This window comes from Electrona antarctica (assembly GCF_951216825.1).
Source record: "Electrona antarctica genome assembly, chromosome: 19".
In the NCBI taxonomy this organism is placed as follows: Eukaryota; Metazoa; Chordata; class Actinopteri; order Myctophiformes; family Myctophidae; genus Electrona; species Electrona antarctica.
The window spans coordinates 30,784,832-30,800,836 of NC_136800.1; the positions used below are offsets into that span (position 1 = coordinate 30,784,832).

The window sequence follows — 16,005 nt, forward strand, 5'->3', positions numbered from 1 at the left end:
TCAATTGCTACATTAATAATAGGTCATTTATAATAGTTGTAAGATTGCCAAGGCATCGTTGAGCCATCTTTTTAACCAGTTCTTTACCAAAAAGAAAAAATACACCATATACTATGCAAGACAGTATAACACATTCTTTATTTATATTTCACATTGAAGCTCTGCAGTTGTTAACATTCCTGAGGACATTTTAGCTTGAGACCTGGTGTATTTACAGCTTTAGGACTATATACAATAGACAATAAGCTTACAAAAACATAGTACCTGATAAGCGTACACATGACAAAACGGCAAAGAGCTGAATGTTAAAACCCACCCAGACATCTCAGTGTAAGGCACCGTGAACAAAACTGCATTATGTACAAGTGCACTGTAACACATACGTACCACAAATGTATGCAATGAGAAAAATAACAAGCTTTACTGAAAGTAAATGAAGTGCACTGCACTAAAAGACAAAGACATTTTGTGCCAGGATGCTTTGCTTAATTCTCTGCCAGCAGAGGGCCATCTGTAATACCGATACAGTATATTTTCTTATTCTCAATAATGACCTAGCTACAAATTAGGGTTCATTTGGAATCCTCCCCCCCCCCGATCTGTGCTGAACCCCTCTTTGAGAACCATGAAGATGATGACAGCGAAATGCAGAAACCCATCCAAATATACACATCCCACCTTTTTTGATATATCTCTATAAAGAAGAAAAGCATAAACTTCTGACATTATTTGAAACACCAGATAGCTTACAATAATGTGCATTCTTATTTACAAACGTAGGAGTGACTAAAATATATATACTGATATATACTTTATATTTCTGGGTTCACATTTGAAAGGAGATAAAATTATAATTTTACCATGTCATGGTGTTGTTAGACGGAGAAGAAAATAAAAAATAATAGTAATTCATGCTGTGAACACAACACTATTGTCCCAGTGTGAGGCTCTCAGCAGACTTTAGCCAGGCCTGCCATCAGGTTGCCGGGAGGAGGCCTGCGGTACTGAGCCTTTGTGTTGGTGACGGCACCGTGCTTCTGTCGAAGGTGAAGACGCAGCTGACTCTTGTGTCTGAAGTGGAGGTCACATTTTTCGCACTGCGGGGTACAAACGCAGGACACATCGATCAAAACAATGCCACATGGGAGGGAGTCCTGTTATACTACAGATCCACGTAGAAATTCAGTCGCAGGCATGAGGCCACACGCTGGGTGACCGACTGAGACAACAAACAATACGTTTCAGTTAAAAAGACTACCGACTATCATACAAAGTTGTATCAACATTTCTGTCGGGAGGAAACCACCTAACTCAAAACATTTTTTTCATAAATCAGTGCAATTGAACACTGTAAAATGTCTCTGTAAAATATATTGACCCAATGAAAAGTATTAAAAAGTGCTTCAAACAAAACCTCTTCACCCTATTGGACCCTCAAACTGTCTGCTAAAATAGCTAACTCCACCACCTCTCCCCCTCTCATGCAAGTAATTGACAATATATAAAGTCACACCACCAACTTTGATGGTGATGGAGGTAGTATTGCTTTGTTTTCAAAATATAAGGTCTTCTTAATTTCCTGGAAAACAATATATTTTTAATTTTCTGAAAAATGAACATTTTGGAATTAGGTGGTTTCTTCCCGACAGCAGATATAATTAAAAATAATCAGAAAGCAACATCTCAAACTCTTTGATCCGTTCTCTGTCAGTGACAACATATCACCCATTAGTTAGTCGGCTAAATCAAAATCCTATAGAGCGTCGCAGTCCCGCCCCCTTTCATGACACGTTAAAATTACCACCGCTGAAATGCCCTTGAACAAGGCATCAACCACTACGATGAAATGTGTTCTATGAGCAGGGCCTGGCTGGAAACAAGTTCTTGAGCTTAGCCCAGATACCCTGGGTAAATATAGATTTCATTTCATTTCATTTCATGACGACGACTGACCCAGGAAATAATTCCCCATTCATTTTTCTCATAGACATTTCAAAATGTATTTATTTAAAGACCTTTAAAGCCGCGGACAAAGCCAACTCGGATTGTGACAAATCATGACAACAAACAATATTTTGGGCCAAACAAATAATTACAAAAAAGTGTTGTACCCTGCCTTTTTTTTCTTTTTTCTAATGATTTGTTCGGCCCAGAATATTGTTTGTTGTCATGATTTGTCACGATCCGAGTTGTCTATGGGAAAAATGCATGGAGAATTATTTCTTGACGACGACTGGCAATATTATTTATTGCCTGTCGTCGTCATGAAAGGGGGCGGTACTGCGACGCTCTATAGTGCTGGAAGGAAAAGAATCCCTCGAAACACATGGCCCACAGCCCTAGTGAATCACTGCTCACAGTCATGGGCTTATAACTATTGATAGCTAGTTGTAACACCGGGAAGAGGGGATTACTACATGCAGAGTAACAGGACTGATTGCTAACAGAGCAGCACACTGGGACAGGAGGGAACGGAGGGATTTGGAAACTCACATGATAAGGCTTCTCCCCGGTATGAATGCGCATGTGACTCTTCAGCGTCTGCAGATGGCGGAAATGTGTTCCGCAGATCTCACAGGGGTACGGCTTCTCTCCCGTGTGGATTAGTACATGGGCACGGAGGTGGGCCACCTGTGACACGTCAAAGATATTATGAATTAAAACCTCAACAAGTTGGCTACACAGTCATTTAACTCTAATATTAACCACTTCAAGGGGTATTTTAAACTTATTTAAAACATAATTTTAAAAGTTAGACTGATTAACTAATTAGAGATTTGATATTCAAATCAATTTGATGTCCTAACTCTCAATTTTTCTAAAAACAACTTTTTTTGAAATTCTTCAACATATTTGACATTCTATCAATAATATTTGAAATTCTTTCATGTTTTGAAATTCTTTTTTATATTAAGTTTTGTGTATCTCAGTAACCTGATGGTTATTGTTTCAAATTTGTGAATTATCACCTGCACAAATCTGGAACCACACGTCTCGCATTTGTATGGTTTCTCTCCTGAGTGGATGCGGCTGTGGGTCTTGAGGTTGGCTGGTCGATTGAACTGCGCGCCACAGATGTTGCAACGGTACGGCTTCTCTCCTAGAGTGTTTGGAAGAACAGGTTGTAAAATGAGACACCGACGGCAGTAAAAACCAAGTGTAAAGAGGATGAGTATTGTCGGCCTGTCACAATTATTACAAAATTGCCTGATTGCAATTATATCGTTGCTGTCAGGCAGAATAAATTAAAGCCCTATTTGATCATACTTCAGCGTTGCAAAAAGCATCAAAACGATCGATCTGCTACTTTTGCTGTTTTGAATTTGAATCCTGAAAACAAAATAACTGTTTTGGACATATGAACGTTTCTACCGGGTAAAGATGATATAATCATTTCATTATTAGATTATTTAATTATCATAATCGTTTCCATGTTTATAAATGTTTGTACATTTTCAAACATAAAAACAAACAGCGGAAAGAGCAGATATTTGTGACACATTGTGAGCTTGTACATCAGCCATTTCCACTATTTGTTTTTTTTAAATTGAAAGTATAAAATTCTTAAATATGTAATTTGTTTTAATATTTATTTATCATATCTACCCTGTGCAACATTTGATTGTGTATAACAATGAAAAACAATTAACAATTCATTAACAATTAATCGTCATGTAAAATGTCATAATTATGACAGCCCTGCCACACACATTCATTAGCTTTACCGGTGTGAACGGTCTTGTGGCTGGCCAGGTTTCCTTTGTAGCGGAAGGCAGCCTGGCAACGATCACACTTGTATGGCTTGTCACTGTGGACCTGCAGCATATGGCCTTTCAGGGAGTCCACCTCGCTGAATTTGGAGTCACACTCACTGCAGAAGTAGGTGCCGTTCTCTGTAGAAGGAAACAAACATCACTTTCAGTTCAGTCAATATGAGGATGGGAATGGTGAGAATAATCAAGTATTCAATCAATATTCAATCAATCGTAGTTTTAGTATGGCTGGTTGTCACGTTTAACACATCAGGGATAGAACGATGATTCTTTATCAATGTCACTGGACTCTTGTATTATTCGTCTCTGTCGGGTGGAAACCTCATATGTACAAAACTGTTACTTTTCAGGATTCAAATAAAAAATTGTATGAGAGACTGACCACAGGAGGGTGTAAGGTAGTCTGAGTGGAGTTTAGACGCCTCTTCCCCGCTGTATGAGCCAGGAGAGTGAGCACCCATCTCTGAGAGTGGGGGGCTGTCGGAACCGCAGGAGGAGCATCTGAGGTGACTAAGAAACAATGGAAGAATACAGCAGTATTACATTTATGTGCATGAATAATGTTTCACATTCAAACTGAGCAACGATATTGTAACGTGGATATTACAATAAGTAAGCAGCTGAGCTGAGGAGGACGATTGAGTTCTATTTTCTTGTAAGTAATGCGGTGATGTTGCTTGCTGCTAGTAGCCTACCTGATGCCACTGTTGTGGTGAGAAATCTGAGGCATGGGCATTTCTTCACTATGATCGCTGCCTGATGTGTCGCCAGAATGGAGTTCATCAGAACCACAGGTTTCGTAGGGGCTCGGCTCAGGGAAGTAGGCCCCGCTCTCGGCCCTTCCGCCTGCGTGCACCTCGTCATCTCTCTCGCCGGGGGTCTGGTTCAGAACAATAAACTTGTACTTCTTCCAGTTGCGAGCCTTGCCCTCCTGGGGGCAACCGGAGGGCTGACCGATGAGGCTGAGCGCTGCGTTTCGGCTGCTGCTGGACTCGGTGGGCGAGTTGGGCTGACAGTCTGACCTGTGGGGGCTCTGGGGACTGCAGATGACGCCTTTACCGCAGCCCGGGGACGAGCCCAGGCAGCTGGGCTGTGGCTGTTGAAAGGTCTCTTCCTCCTCCATGGGTGAGGCGGACGGCTGGAGGCCCCTGGGGGCCCCTGTCTGGTGGGAGGAGCATGGCAGAGGTCTGATGATGGTGGCCAGGGAGCTGGGGTGAGATGGCACTGGGTGGTGAATGATGCTGGCGTGCTTGGTGTCTGTGCTGCTACTGGACACCTGATGGCAGAGTTTCTGAGGTACGGCACCTCCCGCGGGAAGAGCGCTGGTGTTGCGGGCATCGGACTGCTTCCCCCCGGGGACCTGGAGGTGTTCGTAGACGTGGTAAGAGCCTGACGTGTTGATGCCACTGAAAACACTGGGAGCGTAGCCCTTCCACTGTCGCAGAGGGGACGACGGGCTGGCTGTGAGGTTTGACTTAAAGATCGTCTCCGCTTCGGTCCTTGAAGCAGGACCCTCCTCTGACAGATGCATTGAATTGTTCTGTACCTCTTCGATCTGCAGATTCAGAGACTCTTCCCTGGAGCAATAATCATAATAAAAAAGAAAATGTTGAGTACACAGTAAAATCGTCCGTGATAATTTAATTCTGACAAATTTTTCATGGCATGATTATGAATTGCATGAGTGACCCATGTTTATCTAAAGTTTTCCACATGTCCAAAAAAGTCATTTCTGAAAAAGACAGTCCTATTAAACCTTTTTTTAATCATACTAATAACTTGTTGGTACAGTATTTTAGGTCAATGATATATAACATTATATTGTGATATAATAATATAGCAGCGGGTAGGCTACTTAGGCCAGTCAACTGTCTTCTGTGGGTTAGGTTTTGATACGATGATGTGCGAGCGCGAGTCCGTGTGCAGGTCCGTTTGGTTACATTTGTACCCTCTCCAACTTCATCATCACATTGTATATAATGTGATATATCACTATTACCTGTTTTTAATGAACCTGTGGCAGGTGTCGACCACGTGCTCCATCTGGAGGTAGATGGCAGTGCTCATTGTGTCCACGGCCAGGCTGTCGTTCAGGTTCAGGCAGGAGGTGTACATGAACTCCAGCAGGACGGAGAAGCCTTCTGCGTCCACCTTGGGGTCCAGGCTGATGACGTTGAGGTTGGCCTTCTCGGGGTCCGCAAACATGGAGTAAAAGAAGCCACTGTGTACCCAAGAACGAGCAAACAAGTGTTCAGTGTTCACTTCTCTCATGTCAAGCGATTATACTTCTGGCTAGGAACAACACAACAACAAATCACCATTTGGCTGAATGGGTAGAGAGGCCGCCTGGGAAACAAAAAGGTCCCAGGTTCTGTTTCGTCTTTACAGTAACATTTGTCCTAATAAACATATAGCTTGCTGCTTATCAGAAATGGAAATTCTAAAATAACTTTTTTTGTGACCAGAAATGACGAACGTATGGCAGCTTCCGTTCTCGGCATTCGGGATATGTAGTTCCAGAGTACAGCATTTGGAGATTGTGGAATAGTTGTCTGGCTACGCGAGACTACCTAACTGCTAATCCTCCCACCCCCTGCCCCCAAAGTCTGACCACTTCAGCAGGGCCGGATATAGGCATGGGCACGGGGGGCAATGCCTCCCTAAATGCCCTGACTGCCCACCAAACATGATGGCATGCAAAAATCCCAAATTTCAAAGATATTTCAAATGAAAGTGCTTATATTACTTACTATTTGAAACACTACGCTACTAACTGCACCACAACCAAACCAACACCATTTCTCTCGTAGCATCTGAAGAAAGACGCCATGGGCTCCATTTTCGTCATTTTCGCTAAACCCCTTATCCCTAAACTCCTTTTTTTTACTATTTTACAAAACATTTTTGAATAGTTAAAATGGCCAGTCCACAAGCTCACAGCGTGTCAATGTAGATCGGCTAGTTGAACTATTCAAAAATGTTTTTCAAAATAGTAAAAAAAAGGCAAAGAAGGATAAGGGGTTTAGCGGTGACGAAAATGGAGCCCCATGTCTCCCACCTGTCATAGGCAGATTGGCCACCTTGTGGCGAAAAATGGGATAGGCCGTAAAATATAAATTACCTGCTCATTTCAAGACACAACAAGGCTCTACAAGAAACAAACAAACAAAACAAATGTGCTACATTTGTGTTGTGTATGTCACACGCTCCCTGACAATGCATGCATGCTGTCATTGCTGTGTGCTGCTAGCCTATGCCAAGTAACTGACAAGTGTTGAAATCACTGTGAGACCAGAAAGATAACGCCATAAATCACTCACAGTGCGAGTGATTTATGGCGTTATCTTTCTGGTAAAATCCAAATATGTTAACTTAAAAGGAAGCATTTGTTAGGGCTTTCACAGAAAAGCAGACAACTGATGTTATTATGTATGCTTACTTGCTTAATATAAGCCCTGTACAAGATGCAAATCTTGTGGCTCACAACTAAAGAAAAATAAATAAATAAATAAAATCGATGGATGATAGATGATTGTGTGTTATAGGTATAACTGTGGTAAAATACATAGTTTTCTATGCATTTCGGGGGTTTTGGGGGATTTAACCATAGGATTTAACCTCCCAATTTTGTTCCGCCCGTGCCGCAAAGCAGCCTCCAGACAGGTGTTCGGGTGAATTTCACCCGTGTTTAGTGATAGTGTGATAGAGAAAAATACCATAAAACCACAATGGACTCTTTTTTTTTTCCTTCACTGGACCATACATGTCCCAGGAAAAGTTCCGGCTCCATTTCTGTTTTTTTAGGAATATCTACCCCCCTCCCCCCATGATTTGGTGAAATGTCATACCTCAAGTTGCCATGTATTGCTGACTGTACTTCTTTTTTTATGGAATATTTTACATTGGGTAAAATATACCTGTGTTTAGTGATGGTGTAACAAGAAATATGTTTAGTGTTCTAGGGTTAACATCTGCACACACCTGCAGGCCACGAGAATGGTCTTGTGAGCGCGGAAGCATCGTCCGTCCACCTGCACGGTGACGTCGGTGAGGATGTCCCGGCTGCGCAGGCGGTTAAAGTTGAGCAGGACGTCGCCTGCGTGGCGCGTAAACTGTATGCAGCCATCTGCCATAGAGGCCATGATGTCACACTCTGAAAATAAAGCAAATAATGCATTAGAATAATATGTTTACAGCCGATTCAAATTGGCACATTTAGCTCCAAAAGACCCCCCCCCCCCTACTGCTAGAACTATATGGGATTGGGCTAGGGGGTTAAAAACTAAGAAATGGGGAGAGAAAAATAGCCCACATTAGCTAATAGACTTGAACTTGAGAATGCAATGGTTGTATTCTATCAGCAGGCAGCGCCATTCAGCAAGGTTTCACTTGGAGCTTTAATAACAAAGTAATTATACATATCAGTCAACAGCGCTGTAATAGGCTATTTGTGGTGATCCAAGTTTTACTGTTGGAGGGAAACCGGCTGTAAAGCACAAATGTAATAACGTAATAACTGCATGTGGTCTACCGCAATTCGAAAATGCAACTGCAAGCATGCATATTACATTCACAATGCAAATTCCACATCCATATGTTTTTTTTTTAAATTGTTTATGCATATGGTGTAGATATGTATTTATTGTATTATATTTTTTATAGCGCGTGATGGAACATTTGCATTAAGATTTCAACCACTATAAAACGGTCGATCAGACTGCTGGGCAGTGCGTAGGTCCAGTCAGTGGAAACGTGTCTGGCATTTAGCACATTCCGTCTTGAGCGCACACGGATTAGGTTGCTTGCTGCTAAGAGGTTTCCTGTTCCGAGATATAAGTAGAACACACCTTATTTACTCTAGACACACGCGCGCGCACACACACACGCACGCGCGTACAGCCACGCTAAAGTGTGCTCCCGCAAGTTATTTATAAGTTGAAATATTATAACTTATTATGACAAAACAGATGTTAGTGAGCTTTCAAAGGGGACGAGAAAGTGCTTATCATTATGTCACGTACAACAAGTCCTTTCAAGTTTAACATAAGCTTTTTAGACCAATGAAAAGCAGATTCCAGAAACGCCCCATAGTAGCCTATTTTGTTTTGTTACACGAGGTTTTTTAGAAATCAAACCGTCGATTAAATAATAATAATATTAATAATTTCATATCTACTGTTAAAAGTAGGGTGAAAACAAACGATTAATATTTTAAGGTTTAGAATTGAAACCGGGAAGGAGAAGAGAAAATGCGCAAAGCGAAAAAGTACAGTTTGTGGTGTGGTCTGGTCTGCCACGGAGGACACGCTGGTCCTGTTGTAGGCTAGTCTACCACTGTGTAACTAACACAGAACACATACTACTATACAATGTTCCACACTGTTAAAACTACCGTATATGATTATGTGCTATAATAACAAGACAAATCACTGCTACAGAACCTGTAGCTTCAATAACATTCATAACTCTGCCACGAGTTGCCTGCCCTGCCCGACACAACACTAACAAACTACAATCCAAACGGTCAAACTCAAAGTATCCCACCACCGACTCCATCCAGTTGAGCTACACAAGTCAAACCAACCCGCTATCTATGTATTAGTTAGCAGTAAAACATCTAAAGTGTTTAGGATTTAAATTGTATCTAATGGTATCTTAATTACATTCTTAATAAAGCATTATTTAAAAAACATTTAATGATCAATCTATAGCACATAAAACGTGCCAAAGTGCTGCCCCACAGCATGCGCGTGTACAACTTGAGCGAGAACTTCAGGGATAATACTGAGAAATAGATGAAAAAAGCTACCTTGTAAAAGTTTCCTGGAAACTTCGTGCATCACCAGTTCTGAGAATCCAGTTCTGAGAAACACCAAGGCTTAATTCTCGGAATTTCACTAGAGGGACCAACCATTCCCACCGGAGCAGGGAGGTTGCTTCTCTCGTGTTTGTGTTCACGTGGGCTTCAAGCCTACCAGAGACACGTGGACAAACACAAAACAAATCAAATAATGTGTAACAATTATTTGGTAGTGAATACATGTAAACTGCGCCCTTTTTAGCCATGCTGTAGTGATTTATTGAGAGAGTGCCACCCCCCTCGCCAGTGGACGGGTCCAAGTACAAGGTCACCTGACTATTATATATGACACACCGTGGAGAATGTGAGCGCGTTCACGGGGTTGAACTTGTATAAGGTCCCGCGCAGCGTAGTTGTTGACTGAATTACTCGAATGCCGTGGACATAATCTTCTGTCTGTGTTTATAGGCCTATATTTTTGTTATTCATTAACTTTGATTTACTCCATTGCTTTGTCTTTGGAGTTGTGTTGGTTTTTTGTTTGTTTTTGTGACAATCCTTTGCATCTGGAGGTGCACTTTGACTTCTATTAGCCTGGATTAACCTCCTAGTCGGCCGCTAGTCCTGCTATACTAGTAGGCTAGTAGCCTAGTTAGGATATGGATATGCATTTCGCAACGGATTCAGATTACCTCGTATTTATTTCAGCGCTTGGTCGCTTAGTTATGGCTTATTGAATGTAATGTATCATTGTGATTCTGAACCAGAACGATCTGAAGTCCTGCATAGGCCTATCTATTGTGGAAGAAATCGACTTGCAACAATTTTATATAATATATTTGATTATTAAAGACAATTAACCTAGTTTTAGTGACTTCTACTGTATGATGTACATCACATGCCTATAATATACAGTACACCCGATCTATTGCAGTGGTTCTCAACGTGGGGTCCGGGGACCACCACCAGGGGTCCTCAATTGGGGTTCCAGGGGGTTCCCAGCTACCAACTACTTTTGCTGCAAAAGCATCAGACTCATTTTAACCACTATCCTCAAAAATAGATAGCCTACAAGCTACCTACTGTTTTTGAAAAATACTGAAAATGTTTTGACACAAATCTTCTCTTCTATCCTTTTAAAGTAAGTTGAATTCTAAATTCATAAGTGTATAATAATAATAATCTTTATTGTCCCAAAGGATATTTGTCTTCAGTCTGTTCAAACACCCACATCAAAAACAGCACATAGCACCTATAACACCAAGACAATACAAAAAGCCTAACAATACTTAAGATATACCATACAGTGTGAATATGATTCTATGGATGACTTTGGATATCAATTGATGCCACATATCTCGTTTTAATGTGTCTCTCATTTCAGAGTTTTGGAAAATTCAACTGGGTCTATTAATTAATTATTCAATTATCAGGGACTGCATTAGATTAAAAAAATTATTACTAGCAGCTGAAATGTACTTTTAAAGTAGCCACACCTACACAACAAAATCCTGCGTTTTAAACTAAACTATTGGGTCTTGACTCTTTTCTTGCCGCGCTTCGAGCTTGTGCTACTTTTGATGCTTTTGTGTGGCACTGTAGTATGATCAAGTAGGGCATTAGTTTATGAAAAAAGACAAAGTTAGAATGTGGAGATAGGTGTTTTCTGCCTGACATCAACAATATACTGTATAATGTAAGCTCATGGCTGGCAATGTGCATGTGTGCAGTGTGCTCTGTCAGTATTAAATTAACTCAAGAGTGTACAAATGAAACTGAGCCGTAGTCTCTTAACACTGATTACAGTATATTACTGAATAAGGCTCTCATCAGTACATGCTAGTAGTCCATGTGCAAGTGTGCTATAAAATGGAGTCAGTCATTCCAACAAACAGAACCCAATCAGAATAAGAGTCAACTTTATTGTCACATCACAGGTTAATTGATTTTAGGGGGGGAAAGGGGGGGGGGGGGGCAGTGAGAGGGAGACAAGTGACAATGACAACACTAAGATATCTGTACACATAACAAGCAGCAGTTACAGTATGTAGGCTACACAAGGTTAGACATTAGGTGCAAAGGTGCACCTTATGTTTATCAGAACAGAGTTTAGGTTAGTGCTCGAGGGGTCAACCTCGCTGGTGGAGCCTGACTCTGACTCCTGGCACACAAGACTGTCCAAGTCTGATGTGCAGAGGAGGGAGTCTGTGGCTGAATTAATGTACTACTCATCTCCACCAGTTCACAGAGTCACAGATTTTTCTTTAAGCAAATAAGGTATCAATACCACAATGTAGAAATACTCTGTTACAAGTAAAAGTCCAAAAAGTATTTGAAAGTACAAACGTATTCGCATAAAAATATAGGCCTAGCCTACTTATACAGTACCAAAGTAAAAGTACTCAAACTGATCTTAAGTAATTGAGTAAAGTCAAAGTCATACGATTTTTGTCACACACTATACCGCAGTGAAATTTGTTCTCCGCATTTGACCCATCTCTTGGAGCGGTGAGCCGCAGCATGCGCCGCACTCGGGAATCATTTGATTAGTAGATTTGACCCCCAATCCAACCCTTTGATGCTGAGTGTCAAGCAGGGAGGCATTGGGTCTCATTTTTACTGTCTTTGGTATGACCCGGCCGGGGATCGAACCCCCGACCTCCCAGTTTCAGGGCGGACACTCTCTAACCACAAGGCCACTGAGCTAGTAAATCAAATGTACTTAGTTACTTTCCACCAACTCCAAATGGAGGGGGGTGAGAGGGATTTACCAGCATAGTGTCCAGCGTCCTCCTCATCCTGCCCTCTGTAATCACCTCCATAGTGTCCAGCGTCCTCCTCATCCTGCCCTCTGTAATCACCTCCAGATTGTCTGCGTTTATCTCCTGCTACAGAGCCTCTCCATCTATTCAGTTTGTTGACATCCCTTGTTTTCGATGTTCGCCAGTAGTCCACCACCAGCTCTTTGGTATTTCCAATTTAGAAAAAAATAAATAAATAGATAGTATACATCATTCATCAGAATCATCGTTATTGTCACATCATGTGTTTACAGGTGTAAAACAGTAGGTGAAATTTTTGATTGTTTCCAGAAAGAGAAAAAGAAGAATGAGGGGAAAAAAGAGACCAAATATCTACATATCTACAAATTGCATATTCATCAAGACAACCAAATATCTACATATCTACAAATTGCATATCCATCCAAACATTATGTACATGAGGTTTAGAAATGAGGTGCGTGAGCATAGCAGGCGCAGCTGGTATACTGTTCATGACATTAGTGCAAGAAGAATATCAGTCAGTGTGTTGTTGTACATGAAATTAAAGGTGCAAGTCCAACCACATATGTTACGTAGTCCACAAAAGCTTGCTTAAGTGGTATAATCCACAGGTATAGGTCCATGAGGAAAGCAAAAGTCCATATCGACCGTAGCATAATGTTGCTGTTGTATGGCTCCTCATTGGATAGAAATGTATGAGAACTACACAAAATGGTCATTAAGGACTTACTTCAAGCAGTACTGCAACTGTTGTCACATTAGGGCTGTACGATATTAGGAATACATGCAATAAGATTGTTGAATATCGCAATGACGATATGACGCATGATACTGTAAGTAAACAAATATTGAAGTATACATTATATTATTTGTAGGTTTTCTGCAAACAGAAGCCAGATACTGAATAGCCTACTGTATTCACACACTAATACATATAAATAGAAACAGTATATTTCAATTCCAACGACATGGTTTTACTGAAAACATTACACCTGGCTACAGCTGCGATTGACACTGAATAATACATAGCCTATATATGCACCAACTTAGCAATACAGTTTCTCACTGCTCTCCTTAATACATCCTTTATACCTGGATTGTTGAAATGTGATATGTATTGCTTTTGTGAAGGGTAGTGTGCTTTTTGATACTGCAATGACGATACGTCTTAGATGCGTGTATATTGTTCTGCACTATGCCACATGATATATCAAATTGAAACATTTGGAATATTGGGTTGTTAATAGGTTGTTGCAGGTCTGGTCTCTAAGAGTTATTTCAAGCTTTTGTACTTTGACTTTAGTAACATTTTGAATGCAGGACTTTTACTTGCAACAGAGTTTTATTGTGGTATTGCTACTTTCACTTAAGTAAAAAGAAAAATCAGTGTACTTCTTCCTGTGTGCAGCTGCAGTTCATGGCAGGCTTCAGACTAACAGACGTTCAGGTCACCATGGCAACCCACATCTCTATTTGTAGATGTTTGTTTCCTCCCGTTGTTATCTTTAGTGCTTCTACTTTCTGTGGTTTTGATCATCTTCACATCCTTCTGAAACAGGATGTACTCTGTGGTCGGAGTGAGAGAGAAGAGGGGTTCAGGCACGAACAAAGTCACTTTACTTATACAGGGTCTATGTCAGACGTCCACCGATCTAAAGCAGTGCTTACTGTGCTTCTGTAACTTCTTTCATGGAAAGGACCTTCAAATTATTATGCATTTGGCCGCGGTCCCCCCATCTCAAAATATATTAGGCTAGCATGTTTATTTTAATGATCAATCTAAAGTATCACGATGAAAGCAAATCTGTTAAAGAAAAAATACCATGAGATTATTTAACATTATTTATTTTTCAATATTAATGTTATAGCATTAAAATCAATGTTTTGCCAATTATTTGGGGGCCCAATTTCAATATCCTACAGGTCCACAGGTTGAGAAGCACTGGCGTAGATTTCTACAACCAGTAGAAAGGCCACTGTTGAGGACAATTTCCTCTGCCTTGAAAGTCCTGTTTATGCAGAGACAAGCTCACCTTTTTAACAGGATAAACCTGTTACCCGTACTGAACCGCTAGAAAGTAGGCCACGTCAAGGTCACCTAAGGTCCTCTATCTTCAAAGTAACAACAGGACATTTGAAGGTTACTTATTATGGATAGTATTAGGGGTCTTCAGATTTTTCCAGGGCAAGGACAACTTCTTAGGTAACAGAGAGACAAAGCAGGGACCCACACTGCAATAATGTATTTATTTATTTAGGTTACTGATAATGCGGGAACAGTGGTCGGACATGCGGTCGAACATGAGCTGCTCCCATGCTTGCGGTTATGGTTAGGTTAGGGTTTGAGGTAGGTCGGTCTATTGACCAATAGTATGTTGGAACTAAAGCCTGTACCCTTGTAGATTTTGAAGGAGTCCCTTTTATAGAAAAAGTTGAGAACCAATGGGTTTTTAGGTTATAGTTATATTATGTCATTATGAACAATGATGTGTTTTTTATCAACTCAGTGAAGGATATGTTCATTGCTCCATTGCTGTGTTGTGGTCAGCTATTTGAAGAACGTGCTGTGTTTGAGTGTGTTATCTTACACCCCCCCCCTATTCATCACGTTCACTGACCCAGGTCCAGACAGACACAGACGCAGTGGTGGAAAATACATTTACTCAAGTAGTGTACTTAAGTACCATTTTGAGGTACTTTATGTTACTAAATTTTTCCAATTTTTTTCAACATTATACTTCTACTCCATTACATCTCAGGGGCAAATATTTTTACTTGTAATAGAGTAATTGAGTATTTGTATATCCTCTCTGTCGGTGGAAACCTCCAAAACTTTCAGGATTCAAATTCAAAAACAGCAAAAGTAGCAGATCTACAAGCTTGTACGATATGCTGGTATTACTATACTTTGGAAGTACTTCTTCGGAAGTGCTTCTTCTAGCACTGCACAGACGCATACTATCGACGTGTCCTTTCCAAAAATGACCCAGGCACATGGTTGTCTGACAGGGGTCATAGGTCATGTTTGTAAAATACGAGCTTGGAGGAAGAAAAGACGAAACCCCGCCAGCTCACTCAAACACAGATAGCACTACAAAGACAGAAGAATGTAGGTTTGGGCGTAATGCACTTGAAGTTGAATATTGTTGCTGTCGTCGGGCAGTAGCCTAACCTTGTATCTCCACATTTAAACTTGTGTCCCCCCCCCCCCGTAAATGAATGCCCTATATACTTCTTCATCACACAAAAGTAGCTTTTGTGAAACATTTTGTAAGTGAAAGTGGTTAAGGGTGTCTGTCAGTTTTATAAATATTGTACCAATTTCAAAGTAAATGAAAAGTAGAGTTTGACTGAAAAGTTATGGTTTCGGACATATAAGGTTTCTATCCAACAACGACAATATCGTTGCTGTCAAGCTCAAAACCTTTGAGCTTATGTAGATCTGCTACTGAAAAGTAACAGTTTTGGACATATGAGGTTTCCACCCGACAGAGACGATAAGAGAACTCTCTTGACAATGATGGATCCCTTTTTACATAATGAAAGTTTGCATGTTGCAACTTAGCACATCAGGGAGGGGAGTGTTACACAGACTGGTTTAAAAAATATTGTCAACTATTGTTACGATGAAAAAGTTGAATGTGTCATT

The 16,005-nt window shown here is 40.8% G+C and overlaps 1 protein-coding gene across 1 annotated transcript; it reads right to left on the reverse strand.

Moving 5' to 3' along the window:
- Window positions 1–121: 121 nt before the first annotated feature.
- On the reverse strand, window positions 122–9,627 carry bcl6ab (BCL6A transcription repressor b). The gene is made up of 9 exons (XM_079529151.1): window positions 9,583–9,627; window positions 7,755–7,926; window positions 5,773–5,994; window positions 4,469–5,350; window positions 4,156–4,283; window positions 3,726–3,893; window positions 2,970–3,100; window positions 2,494–2,631; window positions 122–1,097 (listed from the first exon to the last, which is right to left on the reverse strand). Exons 1-9 carry the CDS (start codon window positions 9,611–9,613, stop codon window positions 951–953), a joined length of 2,019 nt encoding a protein of 672 aa, XP_079385277.1. The 5' UTR covers window positions 9,614–9,627; the 3' UTR covers window positions 122–950.
- Window positions 9,628–16,005: the final 6,378 nt, after the last annotated feature.

Bases quoted from the DNA above. Each gene is read 5' to 3' on its own strand.
- bcl6ab (XM_079529151.1), bottom strand. From the start codon at position 9,613: ATGCACGAAGTTTCCAGGAAACTTTTACAAG. The intron at 7,927-9,582 runs GTAGCTTTTTTC...CTTTATTTTCAG, and splicing joins TTCCAGGAAACTTTTACAAG to AGTGTGACATCATGGCCTCT. The intron at 4,284-4,468 runs GTAGGCTACTAG...ATTGTTTCTTAG, and splicing joins CACCACAACAGTGGCATCAG to TCACCTCAGATGCTCCTCCT.